At 55.1% G+C, this 23,811-nt stretch overlaps 12 protein-coding genes across 12 annotated transcripts; 6 read left to right on the top strand and 6 right to left on the bottom strand.

The window, feature by feature from the left end:
• Positions 1–104: 104 nt before the first annotated feature.
• N7474_002647 (uncharacterized protein) lies at positions 105–1,855 on the top strand (the record flags this gene model as incomplete). Its single annotated transcript, XM_057194062.1, has 5 exons — positions 105–252; positions 321–892; positions 954–1,059; positions 1,113–1,338; positions 1,387–1,855. 5 exons carry the CDS (start codon positions 105–107, stop codon positions 1,853–1,855), a joined length of 1,521 nt encoding a protein of 506 aa, XP_057055417.1.
• A 380-nt stretch (positions 1,856–2,235) lies between these two features.
• N7474_002646 (trafficking protein particle complex subunit) lies at positions 2,236–3,026 on the top strand (the record flags this gene model as incomplete). Its single annotated transcript, XM_057194061.1, has 4 exons — positions 2,236–2,459; positions 2,569–2,686; positions 2,751–2,840; positions 2,895–3,026. The coding sequence occupies 4 exons, from the start codon at positions 2,236–2,238 to the stop codon at positions 3,024–3,026; spliced, it is 564 nt and encodes a 187-aa protein (XP_057055416.1).
• Positions 3,027–3,459: 433 nt separating this feature from the next.
• Positions 3,460–4,864, bottom strand: N7474_002645 (malate dehydrogenase; the record flags this gene model as incomplete). The annotated part of the gene is made up of 8 exons (XM_057194060.1): positions 3,460–3,600; positions 3,658–3,802; positions 3,859–3,943; positions 3,994–4,371; positions 4,464–4,551; positions 4,605–4,715; positions 4,765–4,796; positions 4,852–4,864. 8 exons carry the CDS (start codon positions 4,862–4,864, stop codon positions 3,460–3,462), a joined length of 993 nt encoding a protein of 330 aa, XP_057055415.1.
• Positions 4,865–5,309: 445 nt separating this feature from the next.
• Positions 5,310–6,093, bottom strand: N7474_002644 (uncharacterized protein; the record flags this gene model as incomplete). The annotated part of the gene is made up of 5 exons (XM_057194059.1): positions 5,310–5,484; positions 5,550–5,674; positions 5,752–5,775; positions 5,845–5,939; positions 6,042–6,093. The coding sequence occupies 5 exons, from the start codon at positions 6,091–6,093 to the stop codon at positions 5,310–5,312; spliced, it is 471 nt and encodes a 156-aa protein (XP_057055414.1).
• Positions 6,094–6,458: 365 nt separating this feature from the next.
• Positions 6,459–6,882, top strand: N7474_002643 (DUF2015 domain-containing protein; the record flags this gene model as incomplete). The annotated part of the gene is made up of 2 exons (XM_057194058.1): positions 6,459–6,513; positions 6,563–6,882. 2 exons carry the CDS (start codon positions 6,459–6,461, stop codon positions 6,880–6,882), a joined length of 375 nt encoding a protein of 124 aa, XP_057055413.1.
• Positions 6,883–7,360: 478 nt separating this feature from the next.
• On the bottom strand, positions 7,361–8,472 carry N7474_002642 (U2 snRNP complex subunit HSH49; the record flags this gene model as incomplete). Its single annotated transcript, XM_057194057.1, has 2 exons — positions 7,361–8,396; positions 8,453–8,472. 2 exons carry the CDS (start codon positions 8,470–8,472, stop codon positions 7,361–7,363), a joined length of 1,056 nt encoding a protein of 351 aa, XP_057055412.1.
• Positions 8,473–9,430: 958 nt separating this feature from the next.
• N7474_002641 (putative mitochondrial folate carrier protein Flx1) lies at positions 9,431–10,655 on the top strand (the record flags this gene model as incomplete). The annotated part of the gene is made up of 3 exons (XM_057194056.1): positions 9,431–9,710; positions 9,774–10,019; positions 10,081–10,655. The coding sequence occupies 3 exons, from the start codon at positions 9,431–9,433 to the stop codon at positions 10,653–10,655; spliced, it is 1,101 nt and encodes a 366-aa protein (XP_057055411.1).
• Positions 10,656–10,829: 174 nt separating this feature from the next.
• N7474_002640 (C2H2-type zinc finger protein) lies at positions 10,830–12,337 on the bottom strand (the record flags this gene model as incomplete). The annotated part of the gene is made up of 4 exons (XM_057194055.1): positions 10,830–11,186; positions 11,250–11,423; positions 11,480–11,533; positions 11,585–12,337. 4 exons carry the CDS (start codon positions 12,335–12,337, stop codon positions 10,830–10,832), a joined length of 1,338 nt encoding a protein of 445 aa, XP_057055410.1.
• A 1,523-nt stretch (positions 12,338–13,860) lies between these two features.
• Positions 13,861–16,163, bottom strand: rcoA (uncharacterized protein; the record flags this gene model as incomplete). The annotated part of the gene is made up of 8 exons (XM_057194054.1): positions 13,861–13,885; positions 13,963–14,038; positions 14,089–14,221; positions 14,280–14,747; positions 14,813–15,345; positions 15,409–15,734; positions 15,796–15,877; positions 16,043–16,163. The coding sequence occupies 8 exons, from the start codon at positions 16,161–16,163 to the stop codon at positions 13,861–13,863; spliced, it is 1,764 nt and encodes a 587-aa protein (XP_057055409.1).
• A 1,189-nt stretch (positions 16,164–17,352) lies between these two features.
• On the top strand, positions 17,353–18,474 carry N7474_002638 (sterol desaturase family protein; the record flags this gene model as incomplete). The annotated part of the gene is made up of 2 exons (XM_057194053.1): positions 17,353–17,621; positions 17,685–18,474. The coding sequence occupies 2 exons, from the start codon at positions 17,353–17,355 to the stop codon at positions 18,472–18,474; spliced, it is 1,059 nt and encodes a 352-aa protein (XP_057055408.1).
• Positions 18,475–18,807: 333 nt separating this feature from the next.
• Positions 18,808–20,292, bottom strand: N7474_002637 (uncharacterized protein; the record flags this gene model as incomplete). Its single annotated transcript, XM_057194052.1, has 3 exons — positions 18,808–19,368; positions 19,419–20,117; positions 20,170–20,292. Coding segments are annotated over 3 exons (1,383 nt in total), but the record flags the coding sequence as incomplete, so codon positions are not given.
• Positions 20,293–21,258: 966 nt separating this feature from the next.
• On the top strand, positions 21,259–23,703 carry N7474_002636 (fungal specific transcription factor domain-containing protein; the record flags this gene model as incomplete). The annotated part of the gene is made up of 7 exons (XM_057194051.1): positions 21,259–21,607; positions 21,646–22,146; positions 22,194–22,386; positions 22,439–22,588; positions 22,645–23,135; positions 23,186–23,395; positions 23,471–23,703. The coding sequence occupies 7 exons, from the start codon at positions 21,259–21,261 to the stop codon at positions 23,701–23,703; spliced, it is 2,127 nt and encodes a 708-aa protein (XP_057055406.1).
• Between the last annotated feature and the right edge of the window lie 108 nt (positions 23,704–23,811).

Here is a 23,811-nt window from a genome sequence, read left to right as displayed (position 1 = left end):
TCATTTTCTTCCCCTGACTCTCTCTCCCTCATTCCCTGCCATGCCTGCGGGCCGCACTGTTTGTGGTCTGCCTGCCCTGGGTTCTTGACATTCCGGCCGTCATCATGGCCTCCTCCAGCCTGGCGCCGGAGATCTCCAGCCTCGTGCCTCTGATCAAAACGCTGACCAACCAGCACCTCAGAGACCTGTGCCGGAGTGAGGGCCTGGCAGTGTCTGGGGTGAAGGCTACATTACAGCTGCGTCTCATTGACTGTGTGTCCAACCCGCCCCGCTGACCCCCCATCCCCAGACAACGGATCCTAACAGCCCACACACCCTAGTTCTCGAACGGTGCTACAATGAAGAGGGCTTCTCAGTCCGTCTCGATGCCTTGCGAAGACGCATTCACAATATCGTCAGGCCCTCTGCAAGCTACTACCAGTACCATCCTCCTCCAACACCTCAACCGACATCGGCGCAGTCCCAAATGAGCATTCCCATGCTATCCCAGCCCTACAACCCGGGTCGCTTGCTCTTCAAGGAGAGCCCCTTCTACACAATCCTAGAACCGCTCACACAGGTAGTGGAATGCAAGATTCGCGAACAGACGCGGGATAGTGCCGAGCTCAAAGTGACCTTGTCTCAAGCCACTGCGTCCAGGCTGCAGATGGATCCCAATCTTCGGGTCATGGTGTTCTGTGCGGCGGACTCGGGCCTCAAACCGTACACCAAGTCCGAAATTGCATTTCCGCATCAGGTTGAGCTCAAGGCCAACCTCGATGAAGTCAAAGCCAACCTCCGAGGGCTGAAGAACAAACCCGGGACCACACAGCCGGCCGATGTCACCAATTACATTCGCAAGAAGCCCGGTTATCCGAATAACATCGTTATGACTTATGCATTGACACAAAAGGTAGGCAAGAGCCCTAGGGATATATGGCCGCGTACACGGTGGCTAATCAATGGTTGGGCAGAAATTTTTCGTGCTCGCAAATCTGGTGAAACAACATCCCGTTGAAGACTTAGTGGCCCAATTGAAGTCACGGAAGATTATATCAAAGGAACAGGTCATTCGTGAAAGTAAGCATTGTCCGTACACTGTGAGATTGGATAGGATTCTCAACAATGTTCAGTGAAAAACCGCGCCGAGGACGCGGATATTGTCACGACATCAACCGTCATGTCCCTGAAATGCCCACTATCGACTCTTCGAATTCAAGTCCCTTGCCGTTCTGTTGTTTGCACACACAATCAATGCTTCGATGCATCATCCTTTCTGGAATTACAGAAACAGGCACCGACCTGGACCTGCCCAGTCTGTTCCAAGTCGACCAGTTTTGAGTCCTTGCAGATGGATCAGTGAGTCTGATCCCAAACTTCTTTGAAGCACTGAACTAATTCTTCTAGGTACGTCGATGACATTCTGCGATCGACCTCGACGGATGTGGAACAAGTGGTCGTAGAGCCAGACGGTGTTTGGTCTGCTCCTGACGACACTGGCCCGATCCAGCTAGGCGGCGGAACTCCGGCATCCGATGACGACGACCTCATTGAGATCACCGAGCCTGGTGTTTCTGTGAAAAAGGAGCCTTCGACGGGGCCCAACATCTCACTGGAGTGGACTCCTGCCCAGTCGCGTGAGGTATCGACTCCGTCCTCCGCGGCGCGCATATCCATGTCGAATAAGAAACGTCCCGCGGCGGCAGTAATTGATCTCACAGGCAGTGATGACGACGATGAGTCTCCTGTACCACCACCCAAGCGAACCATGATGAATGTCCCGGTTCGGGCTTTGCCCCAACCGTCTCTGCCGCTCCCGACGGGCAGTCCGCTGAATGGAAGGCCTTATCCACCGTCGTATCCACCGTCGGTTTGATCTGTTTCCCTCTTACTTATTCCCCTAGATGATGCATATTTACACGGTGTTTGGGAGTGAGCGGACATCTACTGCATTCGGTCGCTGGGCTCATTATTCTCAGCGCAGGTAGCATGCAGTCTCAATGGCCATGAAATGATTTATTTATCTTAGCCAAAGTTATGATTATACCTATGTAGTAGCCTAAAACTCCCGTTATACATCATTGTAGTTGTAGCTGTTTTTACGACCAGTAATTAGTGAACTAACTAGAGGCTGACTGTTTCTCCGCAGACCCTCACTGCTTCCCTCGCCCAACACCATCCACACAACACCAACACAACAACCACCACCTCTTCCTCCATCCCTCCTTCCGATAATCCCACCCGCCCACACATAAAATGTCTCTCGACTCCACATCACCATTGGCCTCGGACCCGCAAGCCCGCGTTCTGAGCTCATCGTGCTTCGACTTCCTGCTCATCGAGCTGGTGCCGATGGCCGAGCGTATAGCCAAGGAGCTCGTGGCCGAAGAAAAAGACGCGGATGATGAAGAGGTTCGCGAGACGACCTTCTTCCGCCTGGAATCATTAGGCTATCGCGTTGGACAGGGCCTGGCGGAAAGGTGAGCCTGACGTAACACCCTCCCCTGGATGCCCCCCGGAGAGATGTGAATCGCACATCCTTTCAGCATTCTACATCGCAAGACGTCCCTAACAGTACCGCTCGCGCAGATTTTCCCGAGACCGTCCCCGCTTCACGGACAATTTGGATGTCATCAAGTTCCTCTGCAAGGACCTGTGGACGGTCTTGTTCCGAAAACAAGTGGATAATTTGAAAACAAACCATCGGGTACGAATGATCCGGGTGGGTGTTTGTTCTGCAGATGGGTGCTAATATTCAATGCGCGGAATAGGGGGTTTACGTTCTGACGGACAGCGCATTTCGACCTTTCGCCCGCATGAGCATGGCGGTGCGAGGCGATGCGATTTCCATGGCGCAAGCGGTAAGACATCTACACCAGAGAACCCAAAGACCGGGGCTTATGAATGGGATCTAGTACTTGTGGTTCCCCTGTGGGATTATCCGGGGCGCGCTGGCCAACCTAGGCATCAACACCACCGTGCAGGCGGAGACATCCGACCTGCCAGGTGCGACGTTTCAGATCAAAACCGTCCAGTCCCGACCATGATCGCTGGACTGCGGACCATGTTCAGGCGGGCCCGGGCGCAATGGCCATTCCCCTCCTAGTACACCCCTCCCGTCAAGAAGGGGCATCTACAGCCGCAGGAAGCGGAGAGCGGCTCTCTACACAGGCCCTGCGACGGCCGCTCACTCGTGGATTACGCCAACGACCAAAAACAGATCGGCCAGAGATCAGTAAGGAAATCTGAATTTCTGCGCTGTATGCATACTATCCGGCCAGTCTCCCCTTCTTGGCGGAACAACATCACTCACTGTCACTTTTCCGTTCGTCGTTCATAATCTCGTGGTCTTCACGCTTAAAGCCTATCTTTCCGGGATAACCATGATTAGCGAGGCTCTGCCAGGGGGGCCCGTCCAGCGAAACAAAAGTAATGTGCGACACAGGAAGGAGCCCAGCTTGGATGATGGGGGGAAAGCGTTTACTTTGGTGGGGGGTTCTTGATGAACTCGATGCCCTTCTCAATGTTGCCCTTCAGGCCCTTGATGCACGCTTCCAGGAGCGTCTTCTCCTTGTCGGTCACGCCGTCCAGGATGTTGATGGCCTTCTCGGCGCCGTTGGGCTGTCGGTCATGTCAGTTAGCCGTCATCCAAATATCAGGTCCAATAAAGAAACGTACGCCCAGTTCCACGGGGGTAGAGAAGAACTCCACACCGGTCGCCTTGGCGATCTCGTCGCCGCCGGCCACACCGGGGAGGTAGACGAAAGTCGGTTCGACGATGCCCTTCTCGCCCCTAGTGGCCTTAATCACGGCCTCGGCAAAGCTGTTTGCAATAGTCAGTAGCTGGTGACACGGCTGGGGGGAGGTCAAGGAACAAACCGGAAACCAGCCAGGGCCATGGAGAGGGTAGCAGAGCCGGCGCCATCCTTAGCCTTGACAACCTCATCACCACCGAACTGGACACCTGCAAGCGGTCAGTCGTTGGTGCGATTTGAAATCTTAATCGGTACATACGGTTGACCAGAGCATCGTAGCGGTCAGCGGGGATCTGGAAAGCGGGGGAGACCTTGCTGAACAGCGGGACGATGGTCTCGCCGGAGTGGCCGCCGATGACGGGCACGGTGGCCTTGGAGGGGTCTTTCTGGCCAGAGAACTCCTGGGTGAAGGTCTCGGCACGGACGACATCCAGGGTGGTCACACCGAACAGGCGCTTGGGGTCGAAGACACCAGCGGCCTTGAGCACCTCGGCGGCAATGGGGACGGTGGAGTTGACCGGGTTGGAAATAATCAGGGTGAAGGCCTTGGGGCAGAACTCGGCGATACCAGTGACCAGGTCGCGGACAATGGACGCGTTGACCTTGAACAGGTCGTCACGGGTCATACCGGGCTTGCCTGCATGTAAGAACACCTGGTGGTTAGCCGAGAGGCGCTGGCATAGAGGGGCAGCATGACACCGGGCGCGGGGCAAATTGGGCGAGACTGACGAGGAATACCGGCCGGGATGACAACGACATCAGCCCCGGTCAGGGCGTGCTTCAGACCATCATCCTTGGGCAGGTAGCCGGTGATTTTCTGTGTTCTGGGTGAGCGCCGATTCCCGGTGAAGTGTGGGGAGTAGGACGTACGGCCACGGAGGAGATGTGGGAGAGATCGGCGGCGACACCGGGGGTGTTGACCACATCGTACAGAGCGAGCTCATCGATGAGGGGGCACGTCTTCAGCAGCAGAGAGAGAGGCTGTGGAAGCATAAGTAAGTGGAGGGGCAATTTGGAGGGGGGTGCTGACCTGGCCAATGCCACCCGAGGCACCAAGAACGACTGTCAACACGAGGGTCAGCGATCAATTGACATCAGAAGATAAGAAAAAACATACCAGCCTTGACCATTTTGAATGATTAAGATCGAAGAACGAAGGGGAGAGTGAGAGAGTGGATGAAAGAGAAAGTGTTGGGAAAGAAGAGGAGGGGATTATGAGGGATCGAGGGGTAGTTAGTTCCAGGTCACCTGGTGTCCCCCGGATTCTTCTCGTGTTACTGTCGATTCCGTCGGGAAAAGGCGGACTGCCTCGACATCATCGGCCCGGGCGTGATCTCGGTACATGTGCTCCTATGGTTCTACTACTACGTACTACTGTCGGCTTTTTCCTACGGCAGATCATGGCTCTTGTGCGCCCCTCCGGGCACGGGCTTGCATTTTTGGTGTATAGTTAGGTAGAACCAGCAGCATCGCTAGCACTACGGCGGACAATTTTTGCGCCCTGGTCCCGACGTGTTGTGCATGTTCACATGAGCCCAATCACGTCCCTCGCTCGTCCACTCGTCAACAACACATTTACTCCTTGTTCTCCGCCGCGGCCCGGGCCTTGGCACCACGGACCTTGGGCGCGGGAGTCTCCTTCTTGGGCTTCTGCGAGCGACGGACGGCGCTCACACGGGCAACGGCCTCCTCGCGGAGGTCAGCACGGTAGCCGTTCTTAGCGGTCTTGCTGGCAACACCCTTGTAGATCCTGCGGACGGAGGGAACTCGGGTCAGTACGGGTCTCCAAACAGATCCTCTCCACGGACAACATACTTTCGGGTGGAGGTGTTAGGGCCGTAGGTCACAGCGACCTCGTTCTTGGCGGGCTGCTGGGGGTTGCCGGGCTTCTTGGAGATGACGGTGACACCGCCGTTCTCAGCGGGCTGGACACCGAGGGCCTGGGAGGTTGCACGTTAGGACTCGAACACGAATGCGCGCGGCTCGTAGAGCTGATGGCTCAAAGAGAGAGAAATACCTTGTTGTTAGTGTAGCCAGCATACTAGATAACACGAAAGTCAGCCATCAATTCATTGCATGCCGAAGGGTCCACCGGATATCGGCTACATACCTTGAACGAGTGCTTGTTCAGCAGGTTGAGGGGGTCGCGCGAGAGCTGCGAACCACCGCAGGTGTTGCGCCGAACCAGATAAGCATTCTGGTTGCCTGGATGTGAAAAAAGAAAGCGTTAACCGGGTTGAGTTCCAGGTCAAGGTCCTTTCCAAAATTGCCCATCGACAAAATTGGCAGAGACGGGGGACGACGTACGGGTGACCTGCCAGATCAGGTCGTTGGAGACGTTTGCTCTTTCGGTGGCCATTATTGTGTCGTTGAGGAGTATGATCGAGGGATTGAACCGAGTCGTGCTTGTAGCGAACGAAGATGGACTTGAATTGTGTTCTCGCTAAGCAGGCCCAATCGGGAATAGTGGTTGTTGCCTCAGGTGTGATTCATGCCTGGCTCCCAAGGTGTCAAAAGCAGGTGACGGGGGCCGCGCAATGTGACGCTGACGCTCCGTCGTGTCTGCTCTTTCATCCATGCCTGCCGGAATCGGGAGAGGCAGCTTGCTTCCTGCCCTGACTTAGTCCTCTCGTCAACGAAGGACCCCGTCGCGATAATCCCTCATTCCTTCCATCAAACTCCTTGCCTTCCGTGTCTGGCCATCCGAGCCGTCCGTCCATCACCATGTCCTACCATATCTTCTTCTTCCTTCTCTTCTCCGTCATTATCTGTGGCACGGGTAAGCTGGGCCCTCGGATCCTCGAAGAGTTTTGCTAATGCTCGTCTAGCCCTCTATCTCACTCGAGCACGATGGGTTCCTCTGCTCCCTGTTCCCGACTACATCTACCACCGCCTCCCCTCGAGCTTCACGGCAGATCTGGAAGCCGGCCTGAGCTCCTCGCAGTTTGATATTGGCGCCAACGTGACTGGCGGGGACTCACGAGCGGGCTTGGATGCGCGAGGAAAGCGTGAAGTCCAAAGGATCATGAAGAATCGCAAAGTCGACTTTGACGAAGCCCGCCGCATCTATACCGAGCAGCGATTTGCAAAGAACAATATCGGGCCTGACGGCCGGCCCCGGGACCCGAAGTTTGTGTCTTTCTCTTGATTGCTTTTATTTTCTATCCACTCATTCAGCGTTTTTCCTTATTGCCTTGCTCTAGAAGCCTGTTCCTTGTTTATTCTTCTTGCGTCATACAGCGCTAGGGGCTTCTGTCTTTTCTCGGGGGTCTTTGCATATCCGTCTACAACGCGATTCCCTTTGGCATTGTCTCATCCTATTTTTCTTTCATAAGAATTGGAATTAATTTGTCCACCGAGCTTCGATTTTGCTATCGACGGCGAGTGTCAGAAACAGTACGGCTGGTCGTGTTTGTAGAACCAGCGCAGGAATCTCTAGTAATACAGGACCACGGGCTGCCAGCAGTTGTCCGGCCTGCCCATGGACGCCTCTTGACTCTCTCCCGCTTTGCTCCCAAGCCATAAGAATAATGCGTTCGAAACAGTGAAACGCGGCTCCAACCCTTGAATCGTCAAATCGTATCAGAGAATCATGTCCCTCGGCACGAGGGTTTAGTTTACCAAGATCACCGTCCCCGTCCATATCCCGGTTGCTGAAACCCGGGAGGCAATGCGGGAGGAGCACCGGGGGCACCACCAGGGGGCCCGAACCCGGGAGGAGGTGCAAACCCAGGAGGCGGGGCCTGCGGTGGGAAAGGTGCTTGTTGCCCAGCACCGTTGTTGAATCCTTGCGGGACGAAGGACTGCGGGCCACCATAGCCAGCCTGAGATGGTGGAGGCCGGGCTGGAAGACCCGGAGGCGGAGTGGCCAAGGATGGGCCCGGTGGAGGTGCAGGGCGATTGGACTGTGGAGGCGGGACATTCTGGTAGCTCGCGGCGGGAGGTATCCCTCTGAGATCGGGTGTTTGAGGTGGCCCAGCGCCGAGTGGGTGAGCGCTGTCTCCGTTCGCCATCACCGGCGCCGGAGGAGCCCCGAACTGGGGAGGTGGCACCTGCTGAGTGGGAGGGCGGACATTGTGTTTGCGAGCCTGCGACGCCAGCATGCGCTCGGCCTCATCACCATGCCTCTCGCCCTTGCCATCCTTCTTGTATGCGTATTGAACCGAGCACTGCTTGTTCATCAGGTACTGGCCATTCATATTGGCAATGGCCATGTCGGAGGATTCGAAGTCGGCGAAGGATACGAAGCCATAGCCCTTGGACAGGTTGTTGTCGTCGCGCGCGATCTTGGGGAGGTTAAGCAGATTGCCAAAGCGGCTAAAGGTGTCATAGAGCACCTGCTCCGAGACCATGGGGTCGAGGTTGCCCACGAAGAGCTCTGCCCCAATCTCCACGGACTTCTGCTTGTCGGCCGAGGCTTTGTTCACACGGATGGGTTTGCCGTAGAGCCGGATGCCGTTCATAATGCGCGAGGCGTACTCCGCATCCTCCTCGCTGATGAATTCCACAAAGCCATAGCCTTGGTGTAATTGCGTGACGCGATCTTTGGGCAGATGGACGTTAACGATGCGCCCAGCCTGCAGCATCAGCTCCCATACCAGGCTGTCTGATACCCGCTCGTCGAGATTTCCTATGTACACCGTGGCCTCCTTGTCTTGCTCCCTGTCGTCTGGTTAGCTTGTGGGCCAAGGAAGCTAGCTACCGAGGAAAGGGCATACCAATGCCTTGCGCCCGACATGGCGCCGAGTCAATGATAAAAAAAAACCGATCCGGAGGAGAGGGAAAAGTAGAGAGAAGGGAATAAGAATATGCGATGCGCCAAGCCGAGGTGGTGGTTGGATCTTCGTTGTATTTAGTTGAAGGTAGTGTGACTGACTGAGCAGAGAGGTTTTCCGCAAAACTTTTGGACTGACCGCCATCGCCCTGCAACTTCCCAACTTCGCCCGACAAGTTAATTACCTTCTTACTCAACATCCCTCCCACGCACCCTCCATCTCTCTCTACCGATCTCTCCTTTCCTATATCACCGCAAATATGGTCCAGTTCTCCGAGGAAACCAAGGTTAGCCGCCATCTTCACTCCCTCAAGGTTCAACCAGACCAGCCCGGCTTACACTCTTTCCTTCTTCCAGGAGCGCGTCTCCAAGATCATCGACGTCTCCCGGGTCGCCATTCATTAGTGAGCTTCGCATACGATATCCCATTTTAAACGGCCTTCAGACTGACGGATCGTGACTTCACAGCGGTTACTTGCCTCTGATCGTCTATCTGGGTATGGACAGGGAGAAACTGCTACATCGGGGCCTCTCGCTGACAGACGACAACAGGTTACACGTACAGCGAGCCCAAGCCATCTCTGTTCAAGTAAGACCAGCCCTTCCGAGATCCAGCGTGGCTGCTGACCCGATGCTCAGGTTGTTCTCGCCCCTCGCCTAAATCTTCATACCGAAAAGGACTGGCCATGTCGATGAGTGGAGGATTTAGGACCTCGAGTCCACATCGGCCATGTTGGCTACTTCATCTTGTGTATTTTTATCTGTCTTCAGAAACTGTTATAGATCCATGAACCTCCCTTCCCATGTGTCGGACTGGCACGACCTTTCCAACCTGCGCGCAACCACCCCCGGCAAATAAAGACCGGTAGATAGAATGTCCAGTAGACAATCAATTGTAGCTATTGCTTGTTTTCCAAGATCAATGGCAGTCAGTCAGTTATGGCACCATTTCGTGCCTGGCCCTTCGTCGCATCCGATCTTCGCCGCCAACCGCGACCGCATTTCCACCTCTTCCACTTCTCTTCCTTCCACCCGTCTCCCCCAAGCTCCTCCCTGGGAAATCCCCCAACCAACAGAGCAGTTCATGCCTAGCCAGGATGGCCTGTCGCCATCCTTTGTGGAGACCGTAGCAGGATTCACGGCGGGAATCGTCTCGACTCTCTGCTTGCATCCGCTCGACCTGGTCAAGACCAGACTCCAGGGTAAGTGCCCTCGCATCCTCCTGTCTGAGCACTCGACCTGACACCTTTCCCACTCAAACACAGTCGATCGCACCACCTCCTCCTCTCGACTGGGCAGCTCGTTCCGTATCATTCGCGAGATCTCCCGCCATGAGGGCGGTCTCACTGCCTTCTACCGCGGCCTAGCCCCGAACATCATTGGCAACTCCACGAGTTGGGGCCTGTACTTCCTGTGTTACAGCAGCCTGAAAGATGCACTTCGAACATGTCGTGGACAGAGAGAGCAGATGCTGACGTCGTCTGACTATTTTCTTGCATCGGGGACTGCAGGTATGCATGGCTACCGCGCAATCTGACTCCAACCAGCTAACGAACGACCCGTGCAACCCAGGCGTCTTCACCGCGGTCCTCACAAATCCCATATGGGTGATCAAGACCCGCATGCTATCGACTGGCTCACAGGTGCCCGGTGCCTATTCCTCGTTCTCGTCGGGAGCCAAGCAAATCTATCATACGGAGGGTGTGTCGGGTTTCTACCGGGGTCTCCTACCAGCTCTCTTCGGTGTCAGCCATGGTGCTCTCCAGTTCATGGCATACGAGCAACTCAAGGTCCATCGGGCCGGGTTAGCGGACCCTCACAGCCCCGTGAAAGATGGCGAGACCGGACCAAATCGGGAACTCGGGAATGTCGATTTCTTCGTCATTTCCAGTTTGTCCAAAGTGTTCGCCGGCTGTGTGACATACCCGTACCAGGTCATCAGGTCGCGGTTACAGACATATGACGCCCATCTGGTTTATCGGGGCGCGATCGATGCCATCGCGCAGATCTGGGCTCGGGAAGGTATTGCGGGTTTCTACAAGGGGCTTGGTCCCAACCTAGTCCGGGTGTTGCCCAGCACCTGGGTTACGTTCTTGGTGTACGAGAACACCAAGGCCTACTTGCCACGGCTGGCGGCGAAAGTATAGAGCGTGTCTCTCTGAACCTTTCCCGAGAATCAATGTCGCATTCCATTATCCGTTACAATTTTGGCGCAGGGCTCACGCCACCTAGAATACAGTCATCATACCCTCATCGACTCATATACATCTTGGAGGCCTTTCGCCTGACTGGCTGAGAGACGCAGACCCATGTAAATCTGTTCATGCACCTTGTCGATCCATAAAGTAGGGCGTAGGATCATCGCCATCGCTACTAGACCCCGCCGTGTACATGGACAACTGGTCCTCGTAACTGCCTCGGCGGCTTTTGGCATCCTCATCGGACTCGAGGGACGGCATTCGATCCCTCGATTCGGAAGACTGGTTGGATCTCTTGGTGGTCGAGATTCTTCGGTCTTTGCCCCGGCCCTTGATGCCCTTGTTGCTGTTCTTGTACAACCTGTTGAAATATTCCCACATCTTTTGCTCTTCAGGGTTTGTGGGTCCGCTGTCTCCCATTTGTGAGAATCGCATGGTCCAATTTCGGAGGGTGGTGGCATGGAATTTGTTTTGATGGGACTAGAAACAGAAATAGAATATAGTCAGCGACCATCATCGCCCGGTCTTTCGGACGAAACTGACCTTCAGGTTGCCTAGCTGAGTAAATTGCTTGCCGCAGTCATCCAAGACGCAGGTGAAGGGCTTGGCGTGCTCGTGAGTGACCTTGTGGGCTCGGACATTCCCTCGTTGGGCAAATCTCTTGTGACAGATTTCACAGAAGTAGGGTTTCTCGCCCGTATGTCGCCGTTGATGCGTCTAAAGCGCGGTTACATGTCAGCCTTGTTTCCCCCTAATCCTCCAGCAAGGCTTACTTTGAGGTTGCCGAGTTGCGAGAAGCGCTGCCCGCACGAGGGCTCCTTGCAGATCTGTCCCACTGTCAGTCCGCCGATCCACGTTGTGCTCTCCAGAAAACTCACGAATGGCTTGTCACCCGTGTGAGCCCGCGTGTGGATCTCCAGATGTGTCTTCTGCGCAAAACTCTTCCCGCAGTTGGGGAGAGTGCAGGTATACTTGCGCTTCTTGCTTCCTGACCCTTCATAAGGCAAATAGCGGGGTGGCGCTGTGGAGGGCATTGGATATACTGCCGCATATCCATGCATGACCGGCGGGGGCAGGTTCGGAAGAGGAGGCAGCGACTGATGTGACGGTGCTGGTGGCCCTTGGCACTGGATGGCCTTCATCAGGATGTCAATCCCGGTCGAGAACCCGGCGTGGGAGGCAGGTCGTCCATTGTCCTGTGCTGCTGCCCCTTCAGCAGATGCATCTTTGCCATGGTGGCCAGGGCTGGATAGACCGGAGGCCTGTGGTCCTGGGAGGGACTCCGGGCTGGTCTTCGCGATGTGGTTGATGGCATTCTTTGCCGGCCGAATCTCTGGTAGAGATGGCAACGCCTGCGACTGTGAAGACAGACGCAACGGTTGGGGGTTTATCGGCTGCTGCCCCGGCACAAAATACGTGTGGTACGGGTCAGAATGCTGGTGATGGCCGAGGGAATGGCCGAAGCTGTAGGCGGCATGGCTGGGTGCCTGGTATGGCAACGAGTAGGGCGCCGTTGGGTGCGAATAGAAGGGGAAGTTGTGGCCCAATGACGAGTCCATGGGACGCCGGTTGGCAAAGGCGCCCACGACATGGCCCGGATACTCGAAAGACACAGGCTCGGAGGGCTCCATCGCCTTGACAACAACAGCCCTGCGGAACTCTCCACTAGCTGAGACACACCTAGCACCACGCTCACGCCTCGTTGTGTACGCAGTACCAATGGGTACCCGATGGAATGGGTGGACTTTTTTCTTCTGTTAGGCGTTGCTCTTGATGTCCTCGAGATTTGGGTTCTGGCTGGTGTGAAGAACCACTTGCTTTTCCGGGTTGAACAGGAGGAAGAAGCAAGAATATAGAAGAAATAGACAACCTGGCCGGCCAGAGCACAATCGATCCAGCTCGGGTAGGCCTCCGAAGTGGAGGGATCTATATAAATATACGAGGGCCGCGACAACGGGACCACAATCCACCAAAAGGAAAAATCAAACAGGAGCATGCACGCAAGAATAATAATGAGGTGCCAAAGAAGGATGATTGACGGCTAATGGTGATCATCCGCAGTGCATCTTTGAATTCGAGATATACGATTATTTGCCTCAGTGCCCGATGCCGTGGAAGCAGCGGGGCCAGCAGGGATGCAGCCTGCTTGTTTTTGGCGCAGCTGAGTCGAAGCAGAAAAAAAAAGAAAAGAAAAAGAAAGCATGCCTGCGTCCCTTGGCCATGGCGTTCCGAGGACTGGGGGGAGTGGGTTGGTAAATAATCGGGCGCCTGGCCCGGGACCCCAGAGCCATCACAGTGGATCAGGAATCGATCATGGGAGTGACGAGCTCCACTACCCGATTTTCCACGAACTGGAGTTCCTCCCAAGGTGAGGGAACGTACAGATCGCCCGCAGGCATCTGAGATCGTGGCTGGCTGCCCCGTGGAGCAGCGAGACCGACTCCTCGCGACTTCTTGGTCCTGTGCAACATTTCTCTGTTGCACGAGAGGCGTGCAATCGTGTTCTGCTTCCAGGGAACTAGCGGTATTCCTGTTCGGTTTCGAGAGGGGGGGCGAGCGCAGTTGAACCAAACAATAATAAATCCTGACAGCCGCGACTGGCGACAGCCAGCTGAACCCGCTCTGATGTTTCAGTGCTAACCCTAAGCCAGTAACTCGTGCCAGAGTTGGTTAGTCAGTCTGCCTCCCTCAGCAAGCAACAACATAAATAATACGGATTTGCCATCCCAGGAGACTGACCCTGACATCTGTCATGCCCGACCAGAAACCCCAAAAAAAGAAAAAGCAGACGGGCCGGGCCTTGGGGCTTCTGTGATCAGTCCAGTCCAGCCCAGGGGCCATGATTGCCAAGCGGACCGAGTGGAGGGATCGACCTGCAGGCGATCTATCCATTCAATAATTAATTCGTTAGCCGCTGTACTCGCTCTAGTGAAGCACGTAAGCTCTAACTCATTAGGGGTCAGTCAGTCTACAGTGGGAAAGCCGGAAAGGGTAGGTATGGACATCAATCAACATTGGTCAAGGTCAAAGAACAACAACAACAACAACAACAGTAGAAACAATTCGAAACCCCAAGCCAAACCAAAACCGGCTGCGACACAGGAAACAGAAAAGAAACACACACATGCGCCGAGGCATCCCAGTATCAACCCGTTTACCGTCCAGTGTAGGAAGAATATCTGGTGGAGGATCATGTTAGCCACTGCATCAAGAATGCGGCTAATTGCAACAGGGGAAAAAAAAAATAAAAACTCACCTCCAGATCCGGGCGCGCATGTCGCCGCTGCCAGTTGCGAACAGGTTGTTCGTGGGGCTGGGCGCAACCGAAATAACTGTCAAGGTTAGCACCAATCCGGGTCGGAGTGGCTGCGAAAAGACTCACCGGAGTTCTTGTGGCCCTGCAGCATCATCTGGGCGTTCCCGGTCATCGGATCCCAGAACTGGACCCCCCGGTCCTTTGAGCCACTCATGACCCACTGGCCGTCCGGCGTCAGACACACACTGAGCACAAAGTCCTGTCCAGTATCGTCAGCGCAGTTAGAGAAAGAAAGGGAGGCGGAAAAGAAAGCGAACCTTGTGGCCTTCGAAGGTCCGCAGGCACTTGCCGCCCTTGGAGCCGCCGTGATGGACGTTGCGCGGGACATTGAGCTCCCAGAGCTTGATTGTCTTGTCCAGGCTGCCACTGACCAGATCGCGGCCATTGGGGGCGAACGCGACCGAGTACACGCTGTCCTTGTGGCCATCCGGGTTCTCCAGACGCTCCACCAAGTAGCCAGTTGTGGTGTCCCACACGCGCACACTCTTGTCCAACGAACCGGCCGCCACGTAGTGACCGTCGGGAGACATCGCCACCGTGGTGACGCCATCCTCAATGCTGAGGGTGTAGACGAGCTTGCCGTCGAGAATGTCCCACAGGCGCACCGTTTTGTCCCCACTACCAGAGGCGATGTAGCGGCCGTTGCCGGCGAAGTCAAGAGAGTAGATATCTTGCTCGTGACCAGTGAAGATGTGCTTGATGGTGCGTGCAGCGATATCCCAAACCTAAATTTGTATGTGTCATTAGCAATCTGTATACAACTTGGTTTCTTGTTTTGCGGGTGCCTTACCCGGATCTGCTTGTCCTCGGCGCCGGTCGCGAGGTACTTCCCGTCTGGACTGAAGCAGACGCTGCGAATGTAAAGGTCGCCATCCTTGTCGACGTTCTCATCTTGGAGCGTGGCCACATTCTGGCCGGTGCTCACGTCGAAGATCTGCGCCGAGCGATTGCAGCCCGTCGCCAGATACTTGCCATCGCGACTGAACCGAACGCAGCACACGACGCTATCGTGAACCAGGTGATGCACCAACTCCACGTCGAGCACGCGCGGCACTTCGGGGTTGAACACGGCAAACCAATCGGCACCCTCACGCTTCTGATTCGGAGGCAGATCATCGAGGTTCCAGTTCGCCAGCATGTTACCGGGCCGCTCGCGCACTAGAGACTGACCCGGAGGCGTCGGGCGGGCAATCTGCGGCGAGGCACGAGGGTCGGGATAGGCAAGTTGGTGCGTCTGCTGGGGGGTTGCCGGGCCCGGGGGCGCGCGGCCGCGACCCTTACCCGGGCCGGGGGATGCAGTGGGCGGAGGTGGAGGTCCATAGCCTACAGAAAATTCACCGCACATGTTAGCAACTCGAAGATGAACCTAAAATAACCACAACATACCATTCACAGCAGGGCCAGGTTGATAACCCCCAAAAGAGCTCTGCGAATGCTGCGGCGCACCAGGCTGGGCAGCTGGGGCAGGCTGTTGAAGGGTATGCTGGGGAGGCCGCTGCTGATCCTGGGAGTGGGGAGGGGCAAGACCGGGACCACTACCTCCTTGGTTGGCCATGATGCCACCGAACAAGTTGCTGGGACCATGGCCCAGAGCAGGTGGGGGAGCCTGAGCAGGACCCGTGTGCTGCGCCGAAGCGCCCATGTGCGAAGGGATGGGTTGGACACCGCGCGACTCGAGTTCATGTCGCAACAGTCGGATTTCACTCTCGTAGCTAGTGGCAGGAGAGGGACACTCGTTAGCGATGAAGAAAGGGAAGGAAAGGGGACACTCACTCCTGTTTCATCTTAATCTGCGCCTGCTCCAGCTGGTAGACCTTCTGACGGATCATCTCCATTTCCTGGAGCTGTCCCGTCACTGCGTGATCTGTCAGTTAGATAAACAATTCAGCGAAGGTCGTGACCCATGAGCGGTATCCATCAACAAAAAGACTGGCGCTCGATTTGAAAATGGTATGGAAGCTCCACAAGGCGACTGTGCAGAGTGGAAGAGAAGGTGTATGAATGAAAGAAGGACACTCACACTGATGCTCAAACTCACCAGTGTTCCGCGACTGGCTCTCAAACTCCTGGCGCAGCTGGTCCAGCAACTCCGTCAGGCGGGAGTTGGGGGCGGGCACCATCCCGCGATGAGTGTTGTACATGGTGCAATGGAGGGGCGATAGTCGCCTGTTAGTAGAGAAGGGAGTGAAATAAAGATCTGAAGTGCGGTCCGGATCAGCGACAGCTCACCACCGACGTGGGTCGCGAAGAAAAGGGCTGAGGGTCAAAGGAGGAAGACCCGCGATCACTCAGACGCCAATTTTGCCTGGTGGATTGCACCACGCAACCAGCGACAGCGACAATAGGAAGAGATGGAGCGCGATGGGAGAGGATGGAAATGGGGATGGGTGTGGTGGGAGGGAAGAGGAGAGGGGGGGGGCGGAAGAGAGGCTGGAAGTGACAGTGACAGTGACAAGTACTCTGGGAAGTTTGGGTCGTTGGGGGCAGAATTGGCGGCTGAGTTGGCGCGACTAGCGAGCCTAGGCGAGCAGGCGCATGGGGGGAATCCTTAACTTACCGAACCGGAATGGACACTGATAAAGGGGGGCGAAGTGAAGAGCCGGCCGAGCGAGATGGGGGCCTGTATCACCGTTTGCAGCGGAGACCAGAGACCCCAATGCTGAATTGATAAGGGAGGAGGAGTGTGGAGAGAGAGAGAGAGAGGAGAGAAAGAAAGGATGGGAGGATCAGGTCGTATACGGTATGTAGTAGTTAGAAGAGAGAGAGAGGGAGGGAAAGAGCAGAGAAATTCGATGACCGTACGGTATTACACATCCGGGAAGGCTGAAGGGTACCCGGGAAGTACTTGTAGCTGCACGCAGCATGGGCAGGCGGGCAGGTACCATGCAAGTCTCGAACCGTTACTACAGTAATGCCGGCCCATCCCGTGGACCGGCCAGCCACATTGGCTGCCTGGGGATTATGGTATTCAGGCAACAAGGCATCCTGCCTGGGGATTATGGTATTCAGGCAACAAGGCATCCCTACCGACCCAAAAGCATCCAACCCAACACAGATGGACGGATAGGCATTTAGATCTCCTTCATCTTCAAATAGATGCTCACTAATCACAATCTATTAGTTATTCCACCACTGGCAATTTCCATTCCCTAGGATCTCCAATAGGATCCTTCAGACGGTGCATGGTTGCTTACCTCATCCCCTCCCCCCGGCATGGCTCGTTCCGCGCTGGTGTGACTGCGGGATCAATTTATTATTCGCCGCCGGGTCTCCTTTCTTCTCCCTCCCACCTACAACTTTTTCTTCCACCCTCCCCCCAGCCCAGCCAACATGGATATTGTCCTCGAAATCTGGGACACCTTCATTGGTGATCGCCTCTATTCGACTCTGTTGCCGGCCTCGCTCTCCTCGTCCATCTCGCTTCCTGCCTTTGCCAATGCCGCCAACAGCTCGCTCGCCCTGTTTGGCGCCTCCGAGCCCTTTGTCTATGAACCGGCCACACAACTCATTCACCTCGAGCCGTCGAAATATGCCTATCTCAGCGCATGGCCGCGGAATAATGCCTACCGCCAGTTCACCAGCTTCTTCCTAATCACTTGGTATGCAGTGGCGCGCGTCTCAACTATTTTGTTTTCTGGGTACTGACCGGTTTGTGATCCTAGGATATTTGGATTGCTGGTATACTTCGGGGTTGCGTCGCTGTCGTACCTCTTCGTATGGGACAAGGAGACCCCCAAACATCCCAAGTTCCTCAAGAACCAGATTTCCATGGAGATCAAGCAGGCCATGTCCGCCATGCCCCCGATGGCGCTGCTGACCGCGCCCTTCTTTCTCCTGGAAGTCCGCGGGTACGCCAAGCTCTATGACACCGTCGCAGATGAGCCGTTCCCTTTCTACAGCATCCTGCAATTTCCATTCTTCATCTGCTTCACCGATTTCTTCATCTACTGGATTCACCGGGGTCTGCACCACCCCGCCGTCTACAAGACCCTGCACAAGCCTCACCACAAGTGGATAATGCCCAGCCCATTTGCGTCTCATGCGTTCCACCCCTTGGACGGTTGGTCCCAGAGCATCCCTTACCACGTTTTCCCGTTTCTCTTCCCGCTGCAGAAGCTGGCCTACGTCTTCCTGTTCGGCTTTATCAACCTCTGGACCGTCTTCATTCATGACGGAGAGTATGTGTCCAACAGTCCGGTCGTGAACGGCGCCGCCTGCCACACGATGCACCACCTGTACTTCAACTACAACTACGGCCAGTTCACCACGCTGTGGGATCGCATGGGTGGCAGCTACCGCAAGCCCAATGAAGAGCTCTTCCGACGTGAGACCAAGATGGGCCAGCAGGAATGGCAGCGGCAGTCCAAGGAGATGGAATCCATCCTCAAGGAAGTCGAGGGCGATGATGACCGCAGTTACCTGACTTCGGCCGCGGCGAAGAAAACGATGTGATGTTCTCTATCTCTTTGGGAACGTTGACGACACTTTCGCCTTTTCTGGACAGGATGAATGTACACCCGGAATGAGTTGTTTATGAGTTCTACGTTCCCGCTCCCTTGTTTTTCTTTTTCCTCCCCCCTGGCCCCGGGCACTTTGTCCCGATTCGAGTACATTAATTCGCCCCGTGCATATATTATATTGTAATATTCCCCCAAAACGGACCCCGAGCACGGTGTGGCCCGCCGGCGGTCTACCTGTCTTTGTACATAACGTTGGTGTTGACCAGAATAAAGTGGAATTGATCTAAATATATTCGTGTACGACCTGCAATCTCTAGCGGGCATTTCACAACTTCTCATCGGTCTTCCGGCCCTGTTGCGGCAGAAACCAGTCCATGTACTTGCGCTGCATTCCAGGTGTGACGCCGGTGACAGGATTGGCCGGTTCTTTGCCGCCCTGGAGGAATTGCGCCACTGCGTCCTTTGCATGCGCTTCGACGTCGTATCCATAGACGTCCAGCACCGTCTGGGGATCTACATAGAGGTTACTGCTGCGTATGAATTGTTTCCCTTTGATTTCCGGCTCCATCGCCTTATCGCGCGCCTCTTGCAGCGGACCGTCTGGCAACATCCAGATGGCTCCATTGAGGAAAGACACCTGCTGTTTGGCATATGCTTTGGGCATGCGCTCCGTTTCATAGATGTGGACGGCTTCGCGCAGGCTAAGCTTACCCTGCACAACTCCCTCGATGCACTTGGCCAGGAACGCCCCGTCTTCCATCGAGGTGGCTGCTCCCTGTGCCATATGGTTGACCATGGAATGTGCCGCGTCGCCCATCAGCACGACGTTCTTCTGGGGCGAGGACCACGAGTCCAACGGCCCGGTGACCATCAACGGCCAGCGGCTCTAAACCAGCTCCATCAGCGAGTGTTCTATTCCGAAGGAAGGGCGCTTACCGTCTCGGGAATCATATCGACGATACGCTTGATCCGCGGATCGTAGTCCGCATACGCCGCTCGCATTTCCTCAATGGGCACGTCTGGTTCTGTCGCGCGCAGTTTCTCAGGGCGATGATGAGAAAGCACCAAATTGAACACGTTGCCCGCAGAGATCGGATAGGTGATGATGTATGAGTTTTCCGCCATCCAGACCTCCATGGTCAGCTTCTGGATGAGCTCGCTGGCAACGGGATCCTGGCGAATGCGCTCATATGGGACCACTGCGCGGTAGGCGCAGTTGGTCGTTGGTGGCTCTGGGCTCACATCGGGGAAGAGAACTTTGCGCACGATACTGTTGATGCCGTCGGCGCCGATACAGAGGTCGACCGTGTACTTGGTCCCCTGATGCGTCGTTACCACCACCTGATTCGCTTGATGGTTAATCTGCTCGACGCGCGAGTTGATTTGGATAATAGCCCCCAGCTGCTTGGCCACCGTCGCCAGGCCTGCATGGAGATGTGCACGATGGACCACCCACCACGGTCGTCCCAGGTCCCTCTCCACCGTGGCAATCTTGGTGTATCCGACGGGGGTTCCGTCTCTGCGTCGCATATTCAGCTCCTCGAACTGCACGAGGTCCTCCCCGATCACCTTGTCGACACCCCATCGTTGCAGCAGCACCGAGACATTGGGTGTCATCTGGATCCCGGCTCCAATCTAGGTATTCGACTCAGCAGACTGTCCGTTTCGAAGGGCAGGCCGTACATACCTCGCCTAGTTGTTCGGCTGCCTCCAATACCGTTACCTCTGCCCCGGCGCGACGTATGGCAATGGCTGCTGCTAGGCCACCAATGCCAGCACCGACGATACACACATGCACTCGGCGGGAAGTCTATGTCCGACAGGTCAGCGTCGGGTGCCGGTATGCGCTCGGTGGTGCTTACCATGACTCGTCAGTTCAACTCGATGATTTAGTAGTATAATGCAGACGACGAGTGTGCATTGTAGGTTACTTATAAAATTGCCACACTTACTCATGTCCTGTATTCAAAGGAGATGACCGGGGACTTCGGGAACTGCCATACTTGGACCGGGGAAATCGGGCCACAGAGGAAAGAATTGTGGGGTGGAAAAAGCTTAACCACACTACTCTGGGGTTGACAAAGTATGGGTCTGAGGCTTGAAGAAGATGATCATTACTACTGGGAGTGGGGCGCGTTCTCTGCGGATTTTAAAAGAATGGCTTGCTCTTGGGTTGAGAACCTTAGTAAACACGAGTCCAAAGATGCCATTGCAAATATGTACCGTGGTGCAATAACGGACCTAGGCGGCATGGGTCGCAAGAGAAACCCTAATTGACAACCACGTGTCCCCCTGCCCTTCCATGATATTGTTTTCCTATCCCATCGTGCTCCTGAATTGACTAGAATCGCACCCGGCAAGCGATCCCCGCCGGGGTGACGGCAGGCTCGCTTCTCTCATAGGGCGCCCGGCGGAATAGCGTGGGTACTAGCGGGGGATTGACGATCTCCACAACGTCGAAAGCCCCAAACCCCCGACGTCCCCGGGTCTGCGCAGCTCCTGTATCTCCCCGTCACCCTGTTCGCCATGACTGGGTCTTCTGAGCCACCGCAAAAGCGTCGGCGCTCGGCGTTAGCCTGTAATTCGTGTCGCCATCGGAAATCACGAGTGGGTGTCCTCGAATCCCGGCAGGAGACAGGGCTCGGGCTGACCGCGTGCAGTGTAATGGAGGCCGCCCCTGCGCCCAGTGCAAGGAACTGGGCTGCGAGTGCAAATACCAAGATGTGGGAGTCTCGTCTAATCTGACTGTTGAGAAAAGGTATCTCTCCCCTGTCCGATGTATCTGGATCCGGTGTCGGTGATTCTCATTCGGCGCTATAGTTACTTTGCTCGCTTGGAGAACCGCATTCAGGAGATCGAAGCCTCTATCCGAAGGCTGGAGAAAAATCAAACCTCTGCCAATGTTAATGGATCGGAGGGCCGCGCCGAATCGTTGCGGCCCGGAGCCAGCACTCTAGACCAGAATATAGAGCCGCCCGCCGTCAAGCCTAATCTTCCTTCCAACACCCAAGATCGAACCGAGTTTGGGGAGGTCGACATGTCGGAGAACCCTATTGATGGAATGGGTGCTATAAACTTCACTGACGAGGAGGATTGCGGGTTCTTTGGTATCTCTCGTGATGCGAGTATGCAGAAGTGACCGCCACTGACTGGTTATTCCTAGGCCCGTCTTCAAACATTGCCTTTATGCGTCACATCTCTCGTGCTATTGCTCGAGTAAACGTACACGGCTCACCTTTATTGTCCAATTCGCCCCCCATCCAGACCGGGGGAGGGATGATCAACATCTCCTGGTCTCGGCCCGACAACGACGCTAAAGGTCAAATGCAGACGCCGAAGAACGAAGTCAACATTTTTGCGTTGCCACCAGAGGAGCGCACTTGGAGCCTGATCCAAAAGTATTTCGAGAAGACGGGCCAGCTGCTCCCGTTCATTCACGAAGCGTCGTTTTGTGAGACCTACTTCCAGATGAGACAGGATAATTTCAAAAGAGTCCGCCGGACATGGCTGGGTCTTCTCAATATTGTGCTGGCGATCGCAACGAGTCTTTACACTGAGGGTGACATGCCCGCCGAGAAACGCATCCAGGAATCTGACATTTATTTCCAAAGAGCCAACGGTCTATGTGACCGCGACTCTAAACGGAATGCAAGTTTGGAGATGGGTAAGCAACATTCAAGATTGCAGGCTGCGCAGCTGACTCGGTTCTAGTTCAATATCTGTTGATTCTCGGCCAATATCTTCAAGGAACTCAGAAATCAGTCCAGGCATGGACAACCCATGGACTTGCTATCTCGGCTGCTTTCCAGCTTGGTCTACACTCCCCAGAAGCCAACCGGCGCTTCTCGCCGTTGGAAAGCGAAATCCGCAAGCGGACTTGGTATGGATGTATTCTTCTGGACAGGTAAGGAGAAATTTTCAATGCTTTCACGTCGACCGCCTGCTAACACCCCTAGAACGCTGAGCATGACATTTGGCCGGCCTTGCACCATCCCCGAGAGCTATGTGAAGCTTGATATGCCTTTGAAAGACATGCAGGTGCTCAGCCCTACCCTCAAGTCCGAGACGTACCAGCAGCTTGACGGCTGGTTTTTTACCGCAGCAATGTGAGCCACAGAGGTCCTCTCTTACTCACTTCTCTCAAAAGCTGACCCAGTCATAGTAAGCTATATGTAGTCATGTTCAACGTCCTCGACACATGTTACTGCCAAAACCTCGGATTCGAGCATCCCCTCACGACGGCAGATGCCATACCCCAGATCCTAGAAGGCGAAAGGCAGCTAGAAGAATGGCGCTTCCAAACGGTGCCTGCGCTCGGTCTTCGACTATGGCACCAACCCATTTTTGCGGATGACCTAGCACAGATGGATCAGGAGTCTACCATCCGCCATCGGTTCGGCATCGTGCTTTCAGTACGCTACCACAACCTGCGCATCCTCCTGTACCGCAATTTCCTGGAGGGGTTCCTAGACGCGTACAGCCTAAACAAACCTCTTGCTCCAGATAATAAGCTCGTCCAGCAGATGAGTCTTACTGGCGTGCAAAACTGCATTGAATCCGCCACGTCTATCATCCAAACCGTGCATACAATCACCGCATCGAAAGGCTGGCGCCGTGGACTGCTCGGTGCTTGGAACTTTTCTCTCTACTACAGTAAGCAATTTTGACAGATTTAGTTCAGACGCCCACTGACCATGGCTTAGCATTCAACGCCGGCCTGACCATCTTCGGTGCCCTGCTCGTCTCATCTAAGGAAAGCCGCCATGATCCCTCGCAGTGGTGTGCGGTCGAGCAGTCTCGCCCATATGTCGACATGGCCGCGGAAGCGCTCCGGCGTTTGGACTCGGGGAATCGGGTCATCGAGCGCTGTGTTGAGTATCTGGCCCAACTATCCATGATCCTCAAAGCCACAAGTAAGTGTCTTTCTCCTGGAATACAAGTTGTGCATTTGGCTCTTGCCTTTTGTTCTCGATATTAATATTTTCCAGATGGTACTGGTACCGGTGCTGGGACGGGTATCAGCGAGTCTAGCATCTACAACACCGGCGTGCCGCTGCAGGCACCCATGTATGCTCCCGACATGGTCTTGCAGCAGCATGGCACAGGGCACCAGCCCACGATGTGGTCAAACAATATGGATCTGGGGGAGTTTATGATGGATAATGATTTGGATTTTTTGGGCCGGTTATTCAATTTCAATCATGAGGGAGCGGGAATATGAGAAAAAGTCGTCCTTGTTTCGGGTCGGTGCGCTGGGCGGGAAATATATATCTCAGGTCCCTTTAGGAGACCAAACGCACTCGTAGGTTTTGAATACTATACTCGAGTT

Source organism: Penicillium riverlandense, assembly GCF_028828495.1.
Source record: "Penicillium riverlandense strain IBT 135883 chromosome Unknown utg000002l_segment0_segment0, whole genome shotgun sequence".
NCBI lineage: Eukaryota > Fungi > Ascomycota > Eurotiomycetes > Eurotiales > Aspergillaceae > Penicillium > Penicillium riverlandense.
The sequence above is the reverse complement of the archived record's forward strand: the minus strand, read 5'-3'. Positions and strand labels throughout refer to the sequence as shown.